The sequence below is a fragment of the Labrus bergylta genome, chromosome 1, assembly GCF_963930695.1.
Source record: "Labrus bergylta chromosome 1, fLabBer1.1, whole genome shotgun sequence".
Taxonomy (NCBI): domain Eukaryota; kingdom Metazoa; phylum Chordata; class Actinopteri; order Labriformes; family Labridae; genus Labrus; species Labrus bergylta.
Genome location: NC_089195.1, coordinates 6,738,867 through 6,766,001, shown reverse-complemented (window position 1 = coordinate 6,766,001; position 27,135 = coordinate 6,738,867). Strand labels below are relative to the sequence as shown.

The window sequence follows — 27,135 nt, the reverse complement described above, 5'->3', positions numbered from 1 at the left end:
CTGTTTGAGTCACTCTGATTACAGTCACCTGTTGGTCACAAAGACTGCTGTCAGTGGGAATCTGGGTGGAAAGAAAAGGAGAGACAGTTTAGAGCCATTCAAACTCAGTTATTATGTAATTTACATGGCCAGGTAAGGCTGAGGCGGCAAAAGGACTCTGTTATGTAAGAACGACTCTCAGGCAGACCCAATGACAATAAAATTATATTTTGAAAAATGTGTGAGAACAATGTTCATTACAAAAGAATGATTTATTGTTTATTAAAGTCTGAAAACCGTAGGATATTTTTATTATAAAGTTATTTTTTGACAAACCCAAAAACAATGAAAAGCAAAGTAATTCTCACAAAATTAGTAAGAAAAAATGTGTTTAATAAATCACATTTAATCAACTTGTTCACAAAAAAGGTCAAAGTCAATGGTCTCAGTGGAACTGTTGCATATATAAGCAACACCAGCTGTACAGAGGACAGTTTGCTCTGGAAGACTAAACTATAAGATAATGTTGGATTAAAAGCTGACATAAAAGCTGCTATGATGACTCAATTAATAGATTATGTAAATAATTGAAAATTATTCTAAAACTATTACAATAAGCCAGTAATACTTTTACAAGAAAATATGTTTGAATTTGATATTAAAATGAGCCTTTCCCTGGTATCACACTAGGTAATCAAATTTAACAAAATGAAATAGACCTTAACAAATGTACCAACAGTATAATCAAAAGATTTATCAATGCCAAAAATAATCAATAGCTGTTGGATTTTAAATAAAACACAATATAATTGTGCCCTAGGATAAGCGCTCAGTGGAGCAATCCCTCCCTCTTATGCACTAAAGCCCTGCTGATCTGTCACATAACCTAGTGCCTAATGGCCCTCACAACTCAAAGGTGTACACCATTGGGCAGTAAGAGCCACAACATCACTGGGGTTATGTTAGGTGGGGGTTTGTTTCTAATGTATAAATCCAATGAAGAAATCGTGAAACAGACTGGAGATTATATAGTTGGCTCCTATCCAAACATAGATCTGCTACTACTTAGGTGCTTCACCCATATAAGGTTACAGCTTCAGACACCTAAAGGTTGGAGTGTTAACAGGTGGTAGACAGACTTGAATAATACATTTCACAAAGTTACCAAGATGAATGAATTTCATGAAAATTCGTACTAACAGGTTATCATGCAGGCGTCTCCCTTCACTGATGTTTTGTTAAGCTAGGCCCAAGACACCTCAGGGAGTCTTAACTGTAAGCCCTGGTGTCCCAGAGACATCCCCATCTATGCTAGCTCTCACGTCCCATCATACTCACATCTGTGGAGAGACGTTAGAAAGAGGACACATAGGCAGTGCCAGCGTGAGAAGCTAGAGCTCAGCCCTGCTGTTTTTATGAGGGTAGAGAGGAGAGAAGAAAGAGATTAAAAAGGAGATGACAGGTTTTTTCCTTACCCTTGTTTTGGTCCCTCTGTCTCATTACATCAGTTATCTCATTACAGTTCTCCCAGTAAAGAGATAGTTGATTATGCTAAACCCATATATCCCTCCCCCACTGGACAAAACTTAACTTTCTATCCTTGCTGTTTAGCTTCTGCTGCCAAATCTGCTTATCACATTTTCCCCCTTTCATATGCTTCCTCAACATACTCCTATACCAGAGCTCTAACAGATCTATAAAATAAACTAGCTTGGAGACCACACAACATGTCAGGTCTCAAACTAGTGGAATCCCAATTGTTCTGCATATCTACCATCTCCCAATCATTACTGCTCTTAAGGTGGTCTAACTGGTACCTGCTGAAAAATCTACTTTTGCTGCTTCTGAACACAATGGGCGCAATGGGCTCAAAATGGTTGAAAATAAAAAAAATAATAAAAAATTATCCTTAGGGCCGAAGGAATCCCTCAAAAACTTGATATTATTGAACTATAACTAATTTATTTATGTTTTACCTTCAACAGAAAAGTAGACAGGGTATGTTTTTGCATTGTTTGTAGCAACAGAAATACAAAATTGTTCATCATCAGCATACAGCCATAATAATCAACATTACCACCCAAGAAATGCACATGTAGCAAAAAAACAACAACAAAAAAAAACAGGGGACCAAAACCGCTTCCCTGAGGAATATCAAATCATTCAGTAAGTAGTGATTAATATGATGTACATTAAACCAATTGAAATAATTAGATAATTTATGAAAATGTTGAAGGAAATTGTACTTGGATCAACACGAAGCTGGCGTGAGGGTTCATCAGTAGTGGTTTACTGTAGCAATCTCTGTGCTGTTACTGATTAAACTTGCTTCTATATGATCCGTGTCAGTTTTTAAAGGCTATTAGCTTCTAACCTTCAATAGTGTAAATTGTAAACCTTCACCAATGACAGACATTCAATTAAGTCTTATTTCAAATAGAAAATCTTAGAATATTAAAAAAAAGTTTTATTTTAAAAATGGCTAACATAAAGGAGAATCATTCACACAAGACTGTTTTGTTAACAAGTATTGACTCATTCATTTATAATGAAGCAGTAATACAAAGATGATCTTTGATAACTGCCTATTCAATAAAATATATCTTTTACTGTCTTCGGTAGGGAGAAAAAGATTATTTCATGTTTAAATTTGCCTTTTTTTTTACCTTTTGGAATGCTTCTCTCGATCTAAACAGACAAGTGTAAAAAAGAGGTGATCAAGGTCTGTTTGACCCGTCTGACAGCACTCACAGTTTTAGACCTTGTGTTTGGTTGTTTACTGAAAATACCGCCCTGGAAAAAACTAACAGATATAAATTTCTTAATATCCTCAGCCATTCAACTGATGAACTTTGATAGTTAAAGGTAACATCAGTTCAACCTTCATTAGTAAATATTGCTGATATCTTTGTAGAACTTTAACACAGAGCAATATGCACTTTATTTTTTCTACTTCTTGATAGTTGTTGTACATAAATATGGACTTCCATATTTTCAAAACAGGTTTAAAATTAAATTAGTTAGTTACTGTTGCTACTTGTACACAACTTATTGCTGCTCTGCGTACAATTATAGTTCTTCTTTAGTTGACCTTATTTTGTGGTTTCCTTTGTATTTGTAAACTGGATGAATTAGGGTTAAAATTTTAGAAGACTGAGAAAATATATTTCGTGTTTAGTAGCAGCTAACAAAAGAGTGCAATTTTATATTTCTTCATTTTAACATTTTTAGTTATTTGCAAAATGCACAAACGCACATGTACCCCTCCAAGAAAAGTGAATCAGTAAAAACAATAAATAGGTCACATGATAAAAGACTGGGTAAGTATATCATTTTACCAACAGGCAACACAACTGTATGGCTTTTAAAAAACAACCAAAATGCAATCAGGAAGGCAGAAGGCATCTTCTTCTTATAAAGAAAATACCCCGGAGAAAAGCATTCACAGCCTCTACACTTCAACAGTAGGACAGTTTTTTTAAATACGTTTTTAGTTTTTCTGTAAAAATGCAGCAGGAAAGTACATAAAAAGCAGCAGGTTCTCTGCAAACCCTCCAACATAAAAATATCAAATCAAAATGTCAATTATTAAATGAGGTCTCTTTTTTTCTTCAGAATCATTGCAGTCATCTGCTTTCTCTTCTCTGACCAACCAACCCCTGGAAGATCGAGTGGTCAGTTTGGCAGAGAGCAGCCGGCGTGTCGAACTCCATCACCTTCCCAGCATGCATCACCAGCACCCTGTCACAGTCCATGATAGTGTTGATCCTAGTGACACAAACACAGATAGGCGATAAAAATCATTTAATTAATTTCAAGATTTTTAATAAACAGTTGGCATGTGATATAAAAAGAATAAGAAAAGATTTAGCGTTTATTTTTTGGAGGCATTTACATGAGAAACCCTTTACCTGTGTGCAATAGTGAGGACAGTCTTGTCCTTAAATGTCTCTCTTATCGTCTGTTGCAGCAGTTTGTCCGTCTTCTGATCCACGCTGGCTGTGGCTTCATCAATACACAGAACCTGCATGACCAGGATAAAAAAATTGTTATATACAATGTTGTGATTTTTTTCTGAAGTGATTTTGTTTTGGAGTATGTTTATAGAAAAGGAACATTTCTTGGTCAATTTTGATTATATAACAAAACATCAAATATTTGACTCAAAAGGTTTAGAATCTGTGTGGCACACAACACACTCTGTCTGTACAGCCTTGATTTGGATAAGTTACAAATAAATAAAAATACCCTTAATTAACAACTCAACCCAAAATGATGAGACTAAGTGGGGAAGTGAGAAAATGTAATAATGCACCAAGTACTCTTTCTATATAATGTCCTTCTTCATATAGTTTAAACATTTGGACCAATACAAACTACAGAATGTAGAATTTCTATCTATTCCCTTTTTGTTGGCTGTTTATGGTCTCACCACTTCTTGGTAGTTCAGAAGGTTTTTGTCCTGGCATTAAATGCAGCTGGTATATTCCCTAGATATATTGTTGCAAAACTACCCTCCATCTCAAAACCCAGTACTGATTGTGTGGTTGCTGTTAACTCTGAAAGAGTTATGTGCACATCACGTAAGTGTAGGGCAATACAAAAAACTACAGGGAGAAGAAGATATGCCTGCATACTTGCTCAAATGCCCCACAAAGTTTTTATTAATAATGTTTCGGTGATATTTTCTTTGTGTACCATTCTTTTGGAAACCCGTCTCCCCTCGATACTTTGTTGGTTATAAGTCTTGATATTAAAGATAAAATGAAGGACTCAATTAAATTATACATGAACAGTCCTGAGAACATATCTGGGAGGACATTAACATTAAAAAATGCAAGCAGAAGCTGGTATGTACAAATACATTTTTAATTGATAGTTAATAAATTAAAGAGCATCCGCTGAACTTTGAAGTGGATCTGTGTTGGAGTGAAGGTTTAATGATACAGGTTAGATGTCTCACCTTAGCCTGAGTCAGCAGAGCTCTAGCCAAACACAGCAGCTGTCTCTGCCCCACAGAGAAGGATTTCCCTCTTTCACCAACCTCAGCATCCAGACCACCTTACACACACACACACACACACACACACACACACACACACACACACACACACACACACACACACACACACACACACACACACACACACACACACACACACACACACACACACACACACACACACACACACACACACACACACACACACACACACACACACACACACACACACACACAGCAAAGATTGTATACATGACAATGAGAGGATGCTTCAAATATTGATGTTGAAACTACAGATTTTAATTCATAGAAGCTTTACAAACATCTTCAACCCAGCAGCACAGAACTTAGCAACCAAGATCAGTATCCACAGGGACGTATACAGGACCCCCATGTGACAAGACACCTGAAAGGTTAAATAACAAATAGCTATAGATTTTGTCTGTTGATCTTTACAAGAATCCAATGGAAGTTTAAACATCTGGTATGACAACCCTAGTGTATTACATGTCTTTGCTTTATCATTTATTCCTAGTAGGTATTTGTGTTGTATCTTGTCATCATTACCAAATACATAAGTAATGGTAAAAAAATCGTAAAGTTACACTGATCTTTGATTGGGTTGGATGGGTGTACATGTTACTAGAAAATAAAACCAGTGAAAGCAGAAGGAACATTAAAAAATAAAGAAGTTCAGATAAGATATTAGTTTTAACTTCTTGTTATGTACCATACTCATCAAAGCATCCTGTGACCTGCTCGGTTTATAACATGCCTCTCACATAAGGCGTGCTGGGAAACGTGCTACCCATTACAGCAGGAACAATGGAAATGAACAAAGTGAAAAGAAAAAATATGGAATTGTCTTCAAGGCAAACACTGATGATGTGACCACAGAGGAACGAGGAAGGGTGGAGTGAATTGAAAACAGTCAGTCAGGTGGTTTAACCCAAAACAGACACACCTCGGCTTAATGAGCATCACTCTGCTTATATTTCACTAGGTCATCTCATTTTGTACATCTTTTTTTTTTAATCCCCTATCTGTCTCAGTCTCTCACCTATCCTCTGGACCACCGAGCTCAGGTGACACTGGTCCAGGACCTCCATCAGCTGCTGGTCTAAGTGTCTCCCACACGGGTCCAGATTCTCCCTGATGGTCCCGCTGAACAGAAAGGGGTCCTGAGGAATAATGGCCAACCTGGACCTGCAGAGGGCACCAATAGAACAAATACAACATATACAGTATAAGCTTTGACTTGTTCAGTGACTGCATGTAAGACACTGCACAAAATAAATAAATATGTTAAATAGTAATGAAACTACACCTGGTGTAAAACAACCACATGCACTGCAGGTCATGTTTCAAGTGTTAAATTGCAATGTATTATAATTGTATTATTCTGTTGTTTCCTTATGAACCTGCACATTTATTTTAAAAGACAAAATGCAATAAACTAACTAACTGTGAAAATTGTAAATTGTGTTTGTTTAATTCACTTAATGGTATGACTCCTTAATATCTCTCTGACCTGCTCAATGGCTACAGCCCAATCAGATCCCTCAGATGAAGTGTTGGCCTCCGAAAGATGTCTAAAATCTAGATCTACCCAATACTACCTAAATGTGGTAAAGGGGCATTTATTCACTATAGTGCTGTTCTATGGAACAAACTGCCTGCTGACCTGAGGTCCATGGAAACAGTAAGTTCTTTTAAAGTAGTCTTAGAAACTTGTTTAGGCCTCTTATGTCTTTGACAGTTAGTCTATGCGTATGTGAATGTATATAGAAGAGCGTTTTCCCCTAGTAGGAACAGGTACACCTGTACATTAGTATATGAGTGTGAGTGCTGTAGATCATTTTATACATGTGTTTTGGATTCAAAGATAACCTATTATGCTGATCCCAATTTCAAAACTCACATTCAGTGTTACAATGCTGAATACCTACATCCATGGGCATACATAGTTTCAGATCACAAGGTCGTTTAACCCACTCTGCAGACTTACCCTTGGAATTAGTCATTATGTTGGAGTAATTATCGTTGAAAAACACTTTCTGTTGGAGTAATACCAGGATAAGTCTGCGGAGTGCGCTAAACTGCTGGTTCTGCATATCACGCAATAGTTCCCAGATATGAAACAAAGAATGTCCTGACAAGACTTCAAGCCTCTACGTCAGCCACTGAAACCTGATACATAGCAAAATCTGCAAATCATGCAAAGCTACTCTATGGACTTCACAGACCGAGATATGTTTTGTGAATTAATTTTCTTATTGTTTTTATTGTTTGTTTGGTGTTTGTTTTTATTTGATGTGCTATACAAATGAAACTTCTTGAATTGAAATAATTCCTGTTCAGCTCTTATGTGGATCTTTGAACTGCAAGAAAAACAAAAAACTAAATGAAACAATTAGTCTGGGCAAAATTCTTGAATTAAATTTTAAATTAAATGTTCTAACCATTACTTAGTGTTGGTACCTTTTGATTCTCTTTTACCATCTTCTCAGGAACTACCGCCCTCTATCAAGAGTAAACTGGCACATTTCCTGTTATTGTCTGTGACTGTTTTTTCACTTCTGGGTCATGATGCAGAATTATTTTATTCTATGAATAGTGGGGTACATTTCTAATCAAAATACCAGTGTCAAATGGTATTGTGAAAAAATAAATAAAGTGAAAGGGAAATCTTTTGACTGAAACCAGTCAAATCAACCCCAAAGCAATACTTCATATGGAAACCTTTTTCACCGCAGACACCAGGCAACTCCTATATTGTGTTGGTTTCTCCATGTTTACCACCTCAGACCTACCTGAGCTGAGCGAGACCCACAGTGGTGATGTCCAGCCCGTCCAGGAGAATCTGACCCTGGTTCAGCTCCACCATCCTGAACAGGGCAAGGAACAGGGTAGACTTTCCAGAGCCTGTCCGTCCCATGATGCCCACCTTCTCCCCAGGCCTCACCACCAGACTCACCCGGTCCAGAGCATTAGGGAAACCTTCTCTGTAAGCTAGAACGACATCCCTGAACTCCAACCAGCCCTGCTCAGGCCATGAAGGGGGCAGCTGATGTTTGAAACAGAGGGTAAAGTGAGAAAAGTGCAGTGACAAAATTGACAAGAAAAATATATCTGCAAGATTCCCCCTGAATAATTTTCTTTCATTTTTTAAATAAATGTTTATGTTATCTTTAAATCCCTATTTAAAACCCCTACTTGTTTTTTATGTTAATTTGGTGAAATAGAATCCAAGAGGAATCACATTTTTTCCAATGGTATGGAAGAATAAAAATGAATTAAACATTAAGATATCAGCACTTACAATAACATTTATATGTGTGTTGACAAACAGGGTTTGACTGCTCGATATATTCATACTATCCATAACACCCTCAATCTAATTGTTGCTATAAAATAAATCAGCATACAGTATAATAGTGGCAGTTTGACAGCCGGTCTGACCTGTGCGTTTTGCTGCTGTGGCTCGGTGGGAAGTCCAGTGGAGTACTCCTCAGTCCTCTCCACACTCACCAGCTGCATCTCAGTTTGTGTAAAGCTGAATATGAGGCCAGACAGCAGCGTTGTGATGGACAGAGCGTAGGACAGGGACAGACCCACCAGACCTGATGGAGACAACATACACACCCTCTGAGAAACTGAGCATCTGTTATACGTACGTGTAAACTGGTGCACAGTCACTAAACTCAGCTGTGTGCTCACCTGGATCCACTTTGTTATACTGGTGCTGCACGACAGCGATAACACCGAGGCATGTCACCACGGCAACACCAATCAGCTGCAGGCGGATGTCCAGCCACTGCATGGCGGCATTGCTGAGGAAGAGGCAGCGTTGGTTCTGCTCCAGACGCCTGGCGTTCTCCTCCTCAAACCTGGAACAACAACACTGAGTCATGTACAGTATATACAGTAGAGCCACTAAGACATGTTAGATAAGGCATTTACAGCTTATTCTATGTGATGTATTTCAAGGTGAAACAGCATGTGTGAGAAGGTTAACATTTTAAGAGGTATATAATAAAACCTTTGAGAGGTTTGGTGTTTTCTAAAGTGCAAGTATTTCACTTGCAATTGTCAATAAAAAAAAAGAATAAAATCAAACAAACCAAAAAAATAACTAAAATAGGCGGTGTGCAAGCTAAGACTGAAAGCTGCTGAATCATCACTTTTTACTCCTGCTGCTTGTTTTGCAGATACTACAAGTCAACATTTCACAAGCAGCATTGTACAGATCACACCGAGGATCCCTGTAAAAGAGGAAGATGCTGTCAGGGGTTAACAACCCCAAAAATATTGGTATCATTCACAGACTGGGACATGGAAGTGGACATAGACATAAAGATGTTGCCTATCAGATAATTGAAGACGTTATAAAGTCAGGCTTCCCAGTCTTCCCCAATTTCAATGTGTCAATTTTCCCTTTCAAAACATATTCTCCTCCAGAGAAAAAAAGTCATCCTACTCCGTATATTTCAACCACTAAAAAACACAAATTCAGGACAAACATCCAGTAAGTAGAAGTTCAAAAAAGATGTCAACATTTGTATGTTCATTAAAGAGCACTTGCATGTCTACATTCCAACAGTAAAATATCTAAGTTTGCATTTTCATCAGAATTCTTCAATAAGCAGATTTTAGAAAATTATGTTGATCATCATCTCGTTCATGGTTATCATATTTTTTATCCTAAAGCAATAATTTCAGTATAATATCCAGTATCCTAAAAAGTACATTTCTCACCTGGCAGAGCTTCCGCTTGCCCTGATGGTCCCCAGCCCCGTCAGCGTCTCAGAGAAGTGTGAGTAGACAGGCGACAGAGTGAGGCTGCACAGGCGCTTCAGCTCGCGGGAGGTGTGTCTATAATAGTGCTGGGTGCAGTAGTAGAGCAGAGCAAGCGGCAGCAGGGGAACCAGGACCCAGGGGAGGCCATAACTTATCACCACCAGCATGCCGAGCAGGCCGAAGACGTTGGCCAGGAGAATGTTTAGGATAAAAGGAAGGCTATCGTCCACGCTGTACAGGTCTGAGGAGAAACGGTTTAGAATGCGGCCCATCGGGGTGGTGTCGAAGAAAGTCACTGTGGCCTAGAAGGCGGGTTGAAAACAGCGGGTTAAGATTGCTATTGTTTTTATTTTATATTTTCACTTAACATTTGTGTGTAAAACTGAGAAATATGCTTGAGTATTATTTGAATGTAAAATATCTGTCATATCACTTGTCCCTTCCCCTTAGCTTTACAGAGCTTTGAAGCGTCTTTTAGCTCATTGTTTCAGTCAAACTGTCTGTTGCTTTAACGATTTAAACTAAGGAGTATCGAAAACACAACCCAGTCATTTAAAGTCATGTTTTTTATATCGCCTTCTTCCTGCAGTAGATATGTTTAGTTTGATGACAAATTAAAGCAAATAAGTGAACAAAAAAAACAATATACAATGAATAAAGTTATTTCTTATCTCACACACAAACAAGTTGATATCTTGTATACCTTCCATTAGCATGGTGATCAGTTAGTAATGATTAGGACACAACAGCATATATTGTTTAACTGATGCATGGTTTTAGGGTCAAAGTCAGTCAGCTTGCATCAGTATGTGCAAAAAGCATCCCCAGTTGTAAATTGTGCATTTATGAAAACTGAAAACTTTATTTTATTGTTCTGTATTGCAGCATGCTGACTACTTATCACCTCATGTTTTTTAATAAGAATGGCTTGCTGACAGTTTATTAAAATTGCACACATTACAAGCTTATATACTTGGCCAGTGCTGCTAAAATCCCCAAAAACTAAGTAATCTGATATATGAGTCTCCCAGTGCAGATCAGCATAACCAATCACAGTGCATCATCTTCAACCAGAGAAAACAACTTCACACTACCTCACAAACTAAACAGCTGAGAGATCACATTAAAGCACAGCTGGTAAAAATGTGGAGCATTCAGAAGTGATGTAAAAAAATGTAGTAACTTAACAAGGAAACACAGTGGATTCTGCATTAAAAACAAGGTGAGCAGTTTTACCTGTTTCCAGGGTATTAAGAGGAGCAACAGCCCCCTGGGAGTGAAGCCAAAATATTTAAAGCTGGCTGCAGCACAGGTCATGGTCATAACCACCATTTCCTCCATTTTCACAGACAAACATGAGTCAAACTGGGAAGTAAAAATGAATGTCAAACCGGTATTCTGTCCTTAGGAATTTGTGCTAATATTTGTCAACGTTTTCATTTTTCTGAGTAGTTTTTTTTTAATTAGTTAGTTGTGGATGTAACTTCTTGACAGAACAGAAGCTCTCTCATTTGTCAACAGAAGCTCTGTTGACAAATGCGTCTCTGTCCAGCATTTTTTACCCTGATTAGCAAGAGCAGAGGAAGAACCGTGAGAGGAAGCAAGAGGAAAACTTAAAAAACCATCACTTTAACTTTCCATAACTGTGAGTGTCTGCTTTAAACCAACACAATACAGCAATTCTGCTGTAGACTGTACCAACCTGAAGGATCTCTGGCGTTTGATCTGTAAGTTAAATGCTTTAAAAACAAGCCAGCTCTCTTTGGCGCATGTCTTGGCTCCAAATTAGGTCCCTAGCGTTAAGTCACTGCCTGTCAAAGGGGTATTCTGAAAAAAAGTACATTAAATGGCTTCTCTGACCATCATCTCCTGCTGCCAAACCTGCCAAACATCAGCTCGAACTTTCGGCCTGAGGAGCTGGATAGTTACTTTGAGCAAAGTTGACGCACCTTAAGGACCCGGTCCAGCAGTCTGTTGTGGATGGTTTTGGCAGCACAGATCGCTCCGTATGCAAAGAGAAAAGCTCGGAGTGCAGTGAAGACGGTGTTAGCCCCCGCAATGGAGCCATACACAACCAGGTAAAACTTGACATCAGAGCTCAGGTTGCTTGGAGGGAACGTTTGAACAGAGGAGGATGGGGAGGACCTAGATGTGCAGAGGTACATATTTTTATTTAAAAAAATTAAGAGAAAACAGTGCAAAAACAGAAAAACTTTGGGGCACTGGTTTAGCTCAGTTGGTAGAGCGGAGGCTATAGTCCTCATTGTAGTGGTCGCAGGTTTGAATGCTGGTCCTGGGGCTGTTTGATGCATGACATTCCTGACTCTCTCTCTCTCTGAAGCTGTCGTATCAAATAAAAGCCAAATAGGCCCAAACTTTTATTTAAAAAAAAGTCTGGTTTAACCTAGAATTATGTAGTTTAATTTATATTTGGTATGAATTGAAGCTGTATAAATAAAGACTGACTAATTGTTTGACTATCAAAGCAAGCTTACTTTGACATACAATCATACATAATGTCATGATACTACTTGTATATGTTTTAAGCTAAGAAATGGTCAGTGTGATGACCGTGCCTGTAATCATATTAAATCCTGAATCTCAATCTAAACTGGCAGAGAACAAAAAGTCATGTTTATTCAAAATAAAAATAAAACTGCTTATCTAAGGACTGTGTGAAAAAAATTGTTGATACGGTGTAAAATGAGTTAAACAAAGTTCATTTGAAAACATAATGATGCATTATCATATCATAAACATTAGAATCACATATAGGTTTAGTCATCATACATCAGTTTCCAATCCATAATTTGTTTGAGTAATAAAGTCATTTTATTCAAATGTCGGTCTCATTGGGTGGTCAACCAACCAACCCTCAGCATAAAAATCATTTTCGTCTCCTGAAAGTCAAAAAGCAGGATGATTGGATGACTCACATTAACCCTCCAGGAGAGAAGAGCAGCAGGTGAGGTGAGCTGAAGGCACCTGATGAAGAACCATTTATTGTAGCAGAACCGTTGTTCTTCAGCTCTGATATCCAGTGGGACAACCACCAGTCAGAGACGTTCTTAGAGGCTGAAACATATTTAAATACAAACAGCAGAATGTTGATAAATATTAAATAAATAGATAATAAAATACTGTAAAAAAATTCACAACTTAAGCATTCTACAGCAAACCTTTACGGGGTGGTCAGAGCCTTTGAATTAACTGCAACATTCCCCAAATTAGATCTTATCAATTTTATTTATTTATAGCTGTGTTTTTACGAGTGAAAATTTCCCCAAAAACTTTTTGCAGAAACTAAGTGCCTTTTCTACTGCAGGGACCAAAGTCTAGATACAGTTTTTGTGTTACAATAAATAATAAAAGTATATATATTTGCATGTATTGTGTGCTGATAAGTTGTGGCATTTCCTTTCGCTCTTCACTAGCTGCAAGGAATCCTTACCTAACATTTTTGTATGTTTTGTATTTCTTGTGATTTTATATGTCCTTAAACTTTCTCATTTTTTTGCACTCAAATCTGAGGAGATATTGTTTCACAGTGGTTCCTTTCTGGCTAAATAAGGGATAAAAAACAACATAACATCTTCATGTGGTCGATCCAAACCTTGCATGAGGAACAGGCACATCAGGATGGAAGTAGCTAGCACTCCGCCCGCAGCAGCCCAGTAGGTCTTGTAAACTGTCCACGCCAGACCACCCACTTGCTTCTGCTCTGCCCCCGACAGGTCAGGGTCATCATCTAGACAAAGCTCAGGGGAGGAACCCAGCTCCTCTTCCTCCTGCTCCACACCATCTGGTTAAAGGAAGGAATATTAGGGTGATATACGCTGCGATATGACACAACCCTACAAGAAACAATACAATACTATACAATCAACAATCTAAACAATCCACATGAATACAGAGAGGCACATACCAATGACAACCACTAACGTCATATTTCGCACATGTTCCGATGTTTACACAATATAAAAAAAAGTTCACATTTGAATTTGGCTTCCCCACAATAAAAACAGTAAACACGTCACTGAAATTGGTTTGTTAAAGGTCTTTATGAACATCTTTTTCACTTGACTCATTCTTAACCACCTTTTTATCACATTTAATAATTTGATCAGTTAACTTATACACTGGCATTTTTAACTAACTAATTAACTGGTTTAATGTTTAACCAGTTCCTGTCTTTGACTCTATTTAGCAATTGAGCTGCCTTTAATATAATTTATAATAAACTTTTTGGTCCTTATGGTTCAGTGTGTTCGAGGTACTTTGATTTATGGTGTGCTTGAGGGGTAAATCCTGGAACAATCCAAATTTTCTAATTTAATCAGCTGAATCCATTGATGGTTTCACGTTTCTCTTCTTAATATTGGCCTTTCTTTCATTTTAAAGACAGTCAATTGAACCAAAGTGTTGGAAATCCTCAGAGTTTGGGAGCATCATTCCTAGTGAAGAAGTCACTTCAGGTGAACATACGTACCTTTCTCTTTCATGTTGTGGTCATTCTTCCGTTTTTTCGGCACTGCCTCTACCAAAGGAAGGATTTCAGCTGGTGTGCCTGTTTAATAGAAAATAAGTGCAGTCAGGTACTGAAATGATCTTGGTTCCCAAAAAAGAATTGCTTTTGATTTGAGCTTCCCTACCTGCCCCAATACAAAATGTCTCTAAACTTAGCACATGATGGTGATGATAGAACACTGCATGTCAGAGTTATAACAATTTATTTTGTTGGCGGCATGCCAACAACGTTATCAAACTTTGACGGTCCGCCACATCCTATGGTGAATCCTGGTTCGCACAACTTTGAATCTTGAACTTGTCTATTTTCATTTTATACCAAACTTGAATTGATCACATGAAAGCCCTCGGACAAGTACGTTCAAATAGGGATGCTGTGAAATCTGAAAAATCTCAAAATTTGGGGTCCTCACTCGTTGGTAGGTACTCGGGCCTTAAAAATATCCTAATTTTGCTGATAACCCCTAACAATTAAGTACTTTAAACAGTTGAAAATACATAAACTAACACAAGAGAAATTTAACAGAACTTGACAACAACCATGTCATTTTTTTTTTATTACCATCGAGATTAGGTTCTGTCTTTTGTTTCTACCTGTTTTGATGATTGTTCCGTTCTCCATGAGGACAACCATGTCTGCTTTGTCCACAAACTCGAGGCGGTGTGTGCAAAGGATTCTGGTCTTTTTCCTGAGGAGCTCCATGATGCATTTCTTCATTAGGTGTTCAGCCACGTCAGAATCGACTGCCGCCAAGGGGTCGTCAAGGAGGTAGATGTCTTTGTCCTGAGGTGAAGAATCCAGGAAAATAAAATATTTGAAAACAATCTCATCACATGATGCATCTGCTGATAAAGGGGTGTTTCTTCTGTTTTCTTTCTAAGAATTGCTGTATTGAAGATTTACACATCAGAGAACATACAAACTCTGGAGGATGAAGCAGTTATACTCATAATGATGCCCTATTGCCCTAATATTTGTTATTACTTTCCAGGTTTTTTTTAGGTCTAGATGTACTTCATCAATAGAGTGTCAAGGAATTCTTGTGCAGAATGAATGAATATTTTTCATTGAACCGCAATTTTGCCGAACTTTAACTTTGTATATTTAGTGAGGTTATTCCTATCTATTCAAATCTTAGGCTTAATGAGCTATGTTGATATTTTGAATGTTGACTGGATTTGATTGTTTTTAAGAGATTTAAGTAGATCTTTTAAAGGGTTACAAGTATATAAGATGTAATAAAGATTGTTATATTAATCATAACTTGTAGTAAGCATGCCAGGAAACAGGATGAAGGTGAAGCAGGTGTGCAAACCTATTTTTTTTGTTTTACAAGAGTCTTTTGTGTCTTTCTGCTGGCACAAAGAGCAGGTAAGACACAATACCTGCTTCATAGAGTTACATAACATTTAACAAAAAATATGCAATTCAGGAAATAGAATATTAATACAAAGTATCAAATTCTGAAATGATGTATCCTTGTTTCCTGCAGCCTGACACTTGTTTATTCATTGAAATATCTGAGGTGTCTCTATGTGTTCAGTGCAGAGGACTGACCATATAAACAGCTCTGGCGAGGGCCAGACGAGCCTTCTGTCCTCCGCTCAGTGTCACTCCATTCTCCCCCACTTCTGTCTTGTCACCATTTGGCAAAACCTGAAGACACATTATACAACAAGGATATTTAAACATGTTTAATAAGTATTTAAAGTGTATGCAAACACCGTTTATTCATCTTAAAGATCCTCCACTTGAAGCAACAATATGTAGAAATTTGGTTTGGTGTGCTTTAGCGCCCCCTCTCTGAGTGCAACTGCACTGCAAGACACAGTGCTTCTGTGCATTTATTTACAAGCAGTTGGTGTGAAGCCACAGAAGACATTCTGAGAAGCTAAATATCCACGTCGACCAACAAGACAGAAGCGTCTTCAGCCCCATTGTTTTGCAAACTTTTTGGATGTGTTTTCATAGTTGATGTCTATTCTCTGTGGCTAAATGGTGTCATTGAAGAGGGTAATTCATCATACTAGATGCGATAAGTTTGTAAGGTTCCACTTCCAAACTTATAAAGCTTACTTGAAGATGGACTACAAAAGATACAACGTTTTGGTGTAAGATGGATTTTTTAATTTATGTCCAAACCAGAAACAAAACTTGGATTAGATGACTTTCTGCACCTGGTAAAGCTGCTTAAGATGAGACAACGATGTCACAGATAACAATACAGACTAATTTTACCTCACAATCTGTTATGAATAATATCTGCAGGGATGAACACTCTGCCATCAATTGTTGCTGTATTTCCGGATTCTTACTCCGTCACGCTCTCTAACTCTCTTCTTAGTTTCATCTGAAACAGTCCTCCTCTTCCTCTTAGCCTCAGCCAGTGCATCAAACAGTACAGAAACGGGGTAACTGGCTTCTTTTCATAACTGAAGGCTTGTGTGTGAACGAGTGCCATAAAGTCTAAGCACTTTGACCTGGACCCACTGTGGAAATGAGAGACCATTTTCACTGTTGAAAGTTATTATACTATTAAACTGACCTTTGAAGCTTTTTTTAAGGTGGAAAAGTAACATATTACATATGCTTTAAATGAAAAACAAATCAAATAATAAACCCATAATCACAGGGTAACTAAGAAATATACAGACAGGAAAAGAAATAAACCATAAGCATGGAGTAATCTTACGTTGAGGTCGTCTGACAGAGCACAGGCCTCAATCACAGACTGGTATAAGGCGTGGTCATAGACTTTTCCAAACAGGATGTTGTCCCGTACTGATGCATGCTGGATCCATGGCTCCTGAGAGGCTAGACCAAAACCCACCTCTCTGTCTGCGACGTACACCACACCACTCAGCCTGCACAGACAGGAAGACGATAAAAAACCTCTTTTTCTCCTAATAGTATTTAATCTCCTCTGAAGGAAACACTCAAGACTGTTGTGATGATTCATTTTGACTTAAAACTATGTTGCAAAACCTTTAATTATTTTTGTCTACTCCTAAAATGTATATATACATTACTGCCTTATCAATAAAAATCTCTTTAATGAAAAGCAGAAAAGTCCAACTCCCACCAACACCAGGATCAAAGTATCAAACATTTGAATAAATGGCTACAAAAACTCCAATCATATATATATATATATATATATGTATACACAGGTATTATCTGTAATTTAGCTTATAATGTTGCACAATACTTCCTTACTTACCAAACCCACTAATATAACGCCCCTTCTTTCTTCTTTAACAATAATCTCACATACATAGGGGTTGTACCTGCTGAGTTCTCCAGTGAGGGCAGCCAGTAATGAACTTTTCCCACAGCCGACCTTTCCCACCACCACAACCAGAGAACCCTGAAACAAAGAAACGTTCATAGTATCTGCTCTAACATACCAAACACTCAGAGCAAAAAAAAAAAAAAACAGCACAACAACCATTTCTAAACGAGAAAAATATGGAAGAAATTGATTTCAAGGCAAGTTTATTTCTGTAGAACATTTCAGCAACAAGGCCATTCAAAGTGCTTCACACAAGGCATCAAAAGCATTATGAGAGGGGGAAAAGAAACACAAGCAGAAAAGTAACAGTGCAGTGTTATTTATAGTTAAAACAGATTCTAAGATAACTTATTAAAATCAGTTCAATAAAAGCAGCTGTAAACATGTGAGTATAGTCTCTGGTTAAGCTCAGTTGGTAGAAAGAGGAGTATCATGTATAGAGGCCATAGTCCTCATCACACTGGTCACAGGTTCAACCCTGGATCCTGACGCTATCTAGTGCATGTCAACCCCCACTCTCTCTCTCTCTCTCTCTCTCTCTTTCTTTCCTGTCTTCATACATCTGTCCTATCAAATGAAGGCCCAAAAGCCAAAAAAGCAACCGAAATCCAAGTACAGTCTTAATTAATGGAGTGAAATACTTTGAGACTAAGCCTTTAATTTGGTTTGCATCTTTATCCAAAAAGCACCTCAAATTACCCTACCCTGAGTTCAGTGAGTGCTGCTATCCTTTGTTATTAACTTGATTTATTTTGTTTTGTGCTTATTTCAAGAAAGTGTGGCTTAATCATTTTTCCAATGCACTGAACCAATTGTGCAGTAAGGATGATCCAATGAGAGTACTTCCCATATTATCCTATGTGTGAACAGAAGGCTTGTACCTTTGTGATGTGTAGATTGAGACTATGCAGCAGCAGACTCCCTCGAGCAGCTCCACATTCACTTTCTCCTTCGTTGTTTTGGTTTGAACTGTTGGGCCCCTGCCAGGAAAATTTCCCCTGACTCAAAAGGATGGATGTTTGGCTGTCTTCAGGAGTCACTGGGGTAAAAGAGGTACGTTTTAATACAGTGTAAATGTGTTTATCATATCGATTATCATGATACACATTCAGAAACTTGTCAGAAGGCAGATAAGTTTGACTTTCACTATTTTATGCACTAAAGTAAGGTGCACTTCCGTCTTTTCTAATTTCTACTCTCACATTTAGTTTTTATGGATTATTACTGAATAACACTTGTCAATATTACTTTAAATGCAGAACTTCTGGGTGTGTTGAACTATGTATGATTTGATAGTTTCATACATCCATTGCTGTTGTGAAGAAAGGGAGCAGAAGTTATCAAAATGCTGCTAAACTTCATGCTTAAATTCAATATGTTTTGTTTGCGGCGACTTTTTTAAAACATGTAATTAACATAATCACTCCTCCCTGTTTCATCATCATTACAGTTGCTAATGTTAATATTTGACTCATCAGTCTATTGTCATACTTAGCTGTCACTGCTAATATTACACATACTTTTACCATTATTACTTACATTGTAGCTATAAATCAATCTCATTCATTGTTGTTGTTGTTGCTCTGTCTCTCTCTTTCTGCATCTCCCTCTATCTCACTTTACACCCCAACACAGTTTCTGCTGACGGTTGTTCAATTTGAGTTTGATTCTGCTCGAGGTTTCTGCCTCTTAAAGGCAGTTTTTTCTTGCCACTGTAACTTTGAATGAACTTTGAATGTATGGTCTCTGTCGATAATATATCAAAGAGAGAGGTCCTTTACCTGCTCTTCTGTAAAGTGTCTTGAGATAACATTTATTATGAATTGGCCCTTAATAAATAAAGATTGATTCATTGATTAAAAAAGCCTAAAAAGAGAACAACAAATGGTATAAATAAACTATATGACCTGCTTTGACTCACTGATTGAACACAAAACACACAAAGTTGAAAGTGGCAGCATACCCAGGGCGTAGTACGCCTGCAGATCCTGGTTGGTCAGTTTAAAGAAGCGCTGGATTCGCTCCAGAGACACTTTGGCCTCCAGGATGCCATTGAGCACCCAGGGGAAAGAGTTGAGCGGGATGATCAACATTCCCACCAGAGCCAGCGTGGTGAACACCTACAGAAGGGTAAAGAGTCTGAACTTGAATGAGTCATCAAACATAGTACAACATAAATAACAACTACCTCTATGTTTGTTCACTGGAGGGCTGAGGAGCTTGTATTTCAGGAGTGTGTACTTGAGTTACAGAAACATAAATAGTAAATAAAAAAACCTACCATACAATTCAAGTAAAAGCTATAATACGTTTGAAAAAAAGAGGCTTCATTATTAGGTTAAGGCAAAGTGTTAATAACTGTAAAAGTACTGTTTTATATAGAAATGGTGCAGTTATTCATTGATGAAAAAAAATCTACTTTTACTTTAGAAAAAATCAGTACCTCCTGATTCTCATGACACCTAAGAAAATCTATTCTAAATAATGCATTTGCTTCATGCCAAAATAAATAATAACTCGAGTGCCAATGCTTTGCAGCAATATATGAAGACTTTTACTACCACTGCTTATTAAAATGACTCGTATGTTAGGATTCAGGGAAGCTGTCATTCCAGAGAATGCTCGTACATGAAAGGGGACAAAATGATGTAGTCGGGTCCACACCAAAAAAAGTTATAGGAAAAATAGAACTGAATAAAACAGAAAAGATTAGAGGAGGATAACTAATTATTGATTATTAGTAATTTTACTATTGAATTATGAATCATTACTATTAATTCCTATTATAATTGTATTCTTATATTATTTGGCAAAATGGTCACATTTATGCCAATAAAGCTGTCAAAGTAGAATAGAATAGAACATATTAGAATAGAACAGAACAGATCATAATGTAATAGAATGTAATAGAATAGAACAGAATATTTTAGAACAGAATAGAATAGCTATTGATTGCCTTTTGCGCAGGTACAGGACAGTAGAGTTTATTGTGATTTTTTAAATTACCATAACTGTGTAAAAGAAAAATTAAACAGTAATTGAAAACTTTACTCCAAATATTTATAAATATGGAGTAAAGACATGACTGAGAGGAGATTACCTAGCCAAGTGACTTTAACATATATTGGATATTTAACAAAATTGTGCAGCTCACTACTGGCATCAGCATAGTTAGAAAACATTCCGATTTAATGTCAATTCAATTTAAAACTACTACTTCCTTACCTTAGCTGCAGTCAGCTGGTGTCCCAGTAGGACGTATGTGATGAAGGTGAGTATGGAGATGACCACAGGCAGACCAGCCCAGGTGTAGACACACAAGGCATCCAAGTACTTGAGGGCTTTGAGGTGGGACAGCTCTAGCTTACGACAGTCTGCAACTTTCTGAGTGAAATGAGGCTCCCAGTTATAGAACTTGATGACGCGAATACCAAAAAGGATTTCTGTCATTAACTGGGAGAGAAAGTAGAAAGAAAGAAAAAACGTCACAATCAAGACCACTTTATATACAACTACAGCACGATTGAGGACTGAGTGATTTATTAGATGCAGTCACTTTGTTAAAAATAAATGTGACAGCACACATGAATATGGGCTAAACTGGACTTCTGAGGTTGATATCAGAATTGGACTTTATGGACATTATTCACCTTTTCCATTGTGTAAGTGCAAATCTTAATTAGCCTTGTGATTGTCTGTTATATCTTAACCTCTTCCTTCTCTAAGTTGTTTTTCATTTCTTCTGATCTACTAAAATAATTTCTTCGTTATTATAATAACATTAACGTCATCACCACTGTCATGTCTACAACTTCTTTTTAATCACTACCATAGAATCGTAGCAGTTCTTACCTTAACACGGCTGTCTTTGTGCCTGAGCATATGTTGGTTGTTGCTAAGTATACGTGAAGCAAGGAACTTGTTGAAAGGCACCAGCAGCAGCGCCACACAAAGCCCACCGAGGAAAGCAACACCCACCTGCAGGTACAGCAGGTAGAGGGTGATGCTAAAGCAGAAGGGCAAGCTCCATAACTGATGGAAGCTGTTGAAGAAGTTAACCACGCGGTCTGTGTCTGTGCTCATTAAGTTTACCACCTCGCCCAGAGTGAAACCAGCCAGGCTGCTGCCACTGACCCGCAGGGCTTTAGCATAGATGGCCGACACGAGAGCAGTGCGTGCAGACAGCGCCACTTTGGACACCTCGAAGACGAACACATTTCTGAGGACAGATGAGAGAAGAGTGGCAGCAAAGAGCCCCAGAGCACACCGGACACCCCAGCTTACTGGAGCTCCCTCCTCCTCCATGAAGTTCACCAGACTGCTGAGGAGAAGCGGTCCTGCAAAGCTCAGCATGTTCACCGTCACCTTCAGCACACCAAGCATATAGTACCGCAAAGCAAATGCCTTATGCAGCACCCTGAAAAGTCCTACATTCCCCTCCAGCTCCAGAGGTTCCTCCTGGTAGTGAGAACTCCAAGTGCCACTCAGGAGGTTCCTGCTGACCGGCCGGGGCCACTGATCCTGCCCATCAATGACTGTTTCCCCTCGTCTGCAGGCTTCCCAGCACTGATGGAAGTATCGACATACCACACTAGTCCTAAGTTTTCTTGGGAGGTGATAAACATCGGCCGGTCTGTCTAGCTCCCCTTGTTGCCCTCGTCTGAGCAGAGGAGTCAGCCAGAGGTAGAATAGCCGTGAGAAGCAGCTGCTACCATCCTCAGCCACCATCTCACCGGTATCCAGCTGAGTGCTGTCTGTGATGAGCGGAGATCCATCCTCAGTGTTGATGTATAAAGTATATCCAGCGTCACTGATGCAGGGGAACACAAAGGCCAGAAGATAAACCAGAAGGGGAAGCGTCCGGGCTAAGACTAGCACGAAACGCGTAAATTTAAGAGGTTCTTTGAGGTTCAAATATTCCTGATTGTCACAATAAATTATCAGAGTGAACACCAGGTTTGGTATAGACAGAAGAACCAAAAGCAGCAGCAGGGTTGGTCCTCTGGTTCTCTTGTAAGCGGTCCTCTGGAGCACTGCGATGGCACTGAAGTGGACCAGCCAGGCCACGATTGCACAACTGTCAGCCAGGATGTCCAGATACATATCAGCCTGCTGAAGGAGACTCACAAGGACGACGTCTGCAGTGAAGAGCAACGCGGCCAACATGGCGGTTACAAGCCTGAGCGTCCAACCACAGGGAAGAGACGACTGCAGGAGGTCACATCTGTAAAACAGAAAAAATGATGACACCAGAGCTGCGTTGATATTTCTGATTCAGGATAAAACATATTTAAGGTAAGATAAGATAATACTTTATTGATCCCCAGAGGACAATTTGGGCGTTGCAGCAGCAAGGCAGAGAAGTAGGTAATACAATATGAAAATCATTTTTACAAATTACAAATTATTTTTTTAAATTGCCAATATGTCAAGAAGATAAAGCAAATGTTTTTGGACTAATGGTTATTTTATTGATGTTGTGTGTAGCTACATTTCCTTCTGCAAAGACACTGTTATTCCTACCAAATTGATCAAGTCATTCCCCTCAGCAGCTCTCAGAGGTCTGTTTCTTAAAAGAAGAAATACTTTTAATAATGGCAACACCACTGAGGTTATAGAAATTAGAAAGGAAATCAGGAAATTAAGAAAGCTAAATTACAGTATAAAGACAAAATCAAAGCAGAGCTAGGAAGTCATAATCTCAGGGAGGCCTGGTGTGGTATGAAACACATGACAGGCACTCGTGAAAAAGGCATTAAGATGATTGGTCTTTCTGGGTTTAGTTCTGACAAGCAACTTGGCTTGACCAAATGGCTTTTATGCCAGATTTGATGTTCATGATTTTTCAGAAAATCTACATGTATTAAGGAAAGCACCAGAGCTCTGTCTATTGATATTAAAAGTGTGAACAACACTTTAGACAAACAAAGTCTAGAAAGTCTCCTGGGCCTGACAACATATGTGGTAATGTGCTTAAAATATGTGCTTAGCAGCTGAGTTACATCTTCCGCTTTATTTTTTACTTTGTCTATCCAACAACAGAAGGTTCCCAGGATATGGAAACACCCTATTATTGTCCCTCTTGCTAAGACTCAAACCCCTGCATCAGTTAATGATTTTAGACCGGTACCCTGGACATCACTAGTGATGAAGTCTTTGGAAAAGCTCATCAGAAATGAGGTTTTATCACAGGTGGAAACATTTATTGACCCCCTGCAGTTTGCATATAGGTCTGGCAGGGGGGTGGAAGACGCTGTTGTCTCTCTGTTAAATCTTTTGTATCGTCACCTTGATGGGATCAAAGCTCATGCTAGGCTTTTATTTATAGATTTCTCTTCTGTTTGTAATAACATACAGCCTCATCTTTTAGCAGAAAAACTCATTCACAATTTTAAGTTGGATCTTAATCTTGTAGGCTGGGTACTTTTTAACTGAGAGGTCTCAATGTGTGAGAGTAAACGGCTCTTTTTCCAATCAGCTGTACTCCTCCATTGGTTCTCCTCAAGGATGTTGTCTCTCCCCGTTATTATTTATCTTGTACACAAATGACTGCTGTAGCAATCACATTAGGAGGCATGTATTTAAATGTGTGGATGACACAGTCATTTTAAGTCTTCTTGAAGGGGAGGAGCATCACCATGGGCCTGTGGTTGATGAATTCACATCCTGGTGTGATGAGTCTTTCCTTCAGCTAAACGTACTGAAAACAAAGGACAGGATTATTGATTTTAAGAAGACTCAATCTAGTCCTGTGCCAACCATATTAAAGGGTGCTGGTATAGAGATAGTGAACAGCTACAAATATCCGGGCACTGTGCTGGACAACAAACTGTTCTTTGAGCAACATGCTGTTGTTACCACAAAGAAGGTCCACGATGGCACAACTGTCATCTAAAGAACTTTTTGTAAAAGATTTATTGAATCGGTTTTAATGTTTTGTATTATTGCCTGGTATGGTAATCTGGCTCTAGCCAATAAAAACAGACTTGGTCGCCTGGTTAAAGTGGCGAGCAAGATTACAGGGAGGAGTCAAGTCCAGCTGAGCGACCTCTACAGCAGACAGGTTTTCAGAAAGACAACTTCTCTCCTGCAGAGCCCAGATCACCCTCTCTTTGCAGAGTTTGGTCTTCTCCCCTCAGGCAGACGGTACAGACTGCATCGGGTCTCATTTGCTATTTGTCTGTTAAATAGCAGTTGAATTCTAATTCCTTGCTCATTGCACTTTATCATTTTTATCATTTTTATCATTTTTATCATTTTTATCGTGATGCTGGAGCATCTCTGCTGGGCTTCATGTTTCATGTTGTATGTACTTATGCACTCGATGTTTGGATGATTTATTAGTGTTGTTTATGTATTTGTATGCCTCCAGCTGCAAACAAATTTCCCTGTGGGGACAATAAAGATACCTTTGACCCTTTGATTTTCCTTCAAAATAAAGCATTGTTCAGAGAACTCTTAAAGACCCTTGAGTAAAAAACAGATTCAGATCAAAAATCTGCCAAAACAAGCTGAAACATTGTTTGTTTGAAGGACTATGTAACTTTACCTCTTAGATGAAAATTATGAAGGCCATCACAAAGCAATATAAGAAACCTCCATAAAGGACTCCAGATGTGTTAATAATTAATAACCAGCAGTAAATGGCTCTGTGGTGTGAGTGAACTTATTATCTAAAATGTCATCATCTGAACACCAAAAATTTAATTTCTCTATTCAATCAACGAGTAATACATCAATATAGTCTCTGACTCCAAAACACATAAGAAGCATTGAAAAAGACTATGCAGCATTAAAGAGCACAAACGTCTTTCAACTATAATGACCTGTTTATGTAAATGCAACACAAAAATCACTGGTCAATTAATTTGTTAAAATGATTTGATTTATTACATCTATATTAATTAGGTTGTAATTTGCAGTGGTTATGATATGGACTACACTTTCTTAAGAAATGTATTATATTTCATACATTGTATTATATTATTGGGGCGGCAGTAGCTCCGTCTGTAGGGACTTGGGTTGGGCACCGAAGGGTCACACGGACCAAGTCCACTTCCTGAGCACTGCAGAGGTCCCCTTGAGCAAAACTGCTTTGGAGCGCTGGCTGTGGGCAGGCCCCAAACTCTGAGACCTCTCCATTAATTTATTTTTTATTTTTTTTAAGAACAAATCCCTTAGTTACTGTGTAATTTTACATTATTGTATTTTTATTGTATTTTTTTATTTAACTGATGTAAATATGTTTGATTTGATTTTAACTTCTATTTTTATTTTTAATAATTATATTCCTGTCCCCTGTTTTCTGGAGCTGCTGTAATGCACAAATTTCCCCCACGAGGGATCAATAAAGTTTATCTTTATCTTTATCTTTATTAATGCATGTCCATAGGATCCTGTTTGTTCATTTGTGTGTATTTCAGCCTGTGTGTGTGTTCATGTTCAGTAAACAGAGTGTAAAACCGCATTTCCCTTTGCCGGATTGCCTGGAGAGGCAGAATATTATAGAGACACTTTTCATGAACCACCCACTACGAGCTCAGCAAATAATATAAATTATATTAATAGAAACTGTCTTTGTTTTGTAGAACCATGACTGTTGCAGTGAAATGCTGTTGCATTTAATCACATCAGGCTTTAGAGGGGGGGACCTACTTCAGAATGTCTTTTCAGTGTGAATCATTTCCTTTACATAATGAGCTTATAAAGATCTTCAAGAACTGAATGTGTTTGTTTCGAGTTCTTAAAAATGCTGTAGCTGCATTATTTTAGTCTCTAAATTTACAGCATCACAGAATAATGATGAAATATTCTGATGTATAAAATAACAGTTGTGACCGACCTTGCCATGCCGAGGTAGCAGGCACTGAACACAGCCATCCCTGCATGAGGCAGAGCTCCGAGGACGAGTTGGTTAAAACAAGAGCTGATGTGTCCATTGTGCCACAAGGGGAAAGGATCCTGCTCCTCTGTTTGACAGATACCAGAGAGAAGCTCTGACGGCCTGAAGGCACTCATCTTTACTCCTATTTCACTGCCATCATTCTATAAAATATCTGTAGAGCAGATAAAAAACACAAACTGTAAGTCTTTAAAGAGCCATGACTGAGAGATAACATCTTAAGACAATATAATAGTAGGTTATATTTAATTACACAGGTTTTCACTTACATTCGTTGGCTATTTTATATCATCACACTCCTCCTTGAACCACGTTTTGTAGCAGCAGAAAGAGACCATTTAAAACGACATAAGCGTGGAGAGCTCAGGGCTTCCTGACTGGAAGTTATGTATGTAAACAAATGAGGCTAGCTCATCAGCTTAGCAAACAAAATGTCAACCCGTTCGGTTTGTTGAATGGCACTGGCATGCTAAAACAAATATTATATTTATAAACACTAACGAGACAATAAAAAAAACTATGAAACATAACTCAACGACGCCGCTATTGCCGTATAATTCACACGAGTAGCCTTTAAATATTACCGGCTTCCACTAGCTAGCATGAAATACTTGCGTCGCGTATTGATGACG

General features: G+C 38.3%; 1 protein-coding gene across 1 annotated transcript; it reads right to left on the bottom strand.

Annotated features, from left to right (window-relative positions):
* Positions 1-1,919: 1,919 nt before the first annotated feature.
* On the bottom strand, positions 1,920-27,118 carry abcc10 (ATP-binding cassette, sub-family C (CFTR/MRP), member 10). Its single transcript, XM_020639620.3, has 22 exons — positions 26,773-27,118; positions 26,444-26,657; positions 21,454-22,825; positions 20,827-21,054; positions 19,565-19,721; positions 18,483-18,640; positions 17,597-17,676; positions 17,002-17,173; positions 15,867-15,965; positions 14,903-15,092; positions 14,271-14,348; positions 13,395-13,583; positions 12,718-12,856; positions 11,731-11,926; positions 9,740-10,083; positions 8,702-8,871; positions 8,444-8,604; positions 7,795-8,048; positions 6,042-6,187; positions 4,943-5,040; positions 3,891-4,003; positions 1,920-3,747 (listed from the first exon to the last, which is right to left on the bottom strand). Exons 2-22 carry the CDS (start codon positions 26,617-26,619, stop codon positions 3,606-3,608), a joined length of 4,662 nt encoding a protein of 1,553 aa, XP_020495276.1. The 5' UTR covers positions 26,620-26,657; positions 26,773-27,118; the 3' UTR covers positions 1,920-3,605.
* Between the last annotated feature and the right edge of the window lie 17 nt (positions 27,119-27,135).

Bases quoted from the DNA above. Each gene is read 5' to 3' on its own strand.
- abcc10 (XM_020639620.3), bottom strand. From the start codon at position 26,619: ATGAGTGCCTTCAGGCCGTCAGAGCTTCTCTCTGGTATCTGTCAAACA. The intron at 6,188-7,794 runs GTAGGTCTGAGG...TGCCCTCTGCAG, and splicing joins GTGGGTCTCGCTCAGCTCAG to GTCCAGGTTGGCCATTATTC. The intron at 3,748-3,890 runs GTAAAGGGTTTC...TTGTGTCACTAG, and splicing joins GTCCTCACTATTGCACACAG to GATCAACACTATCATGGACT.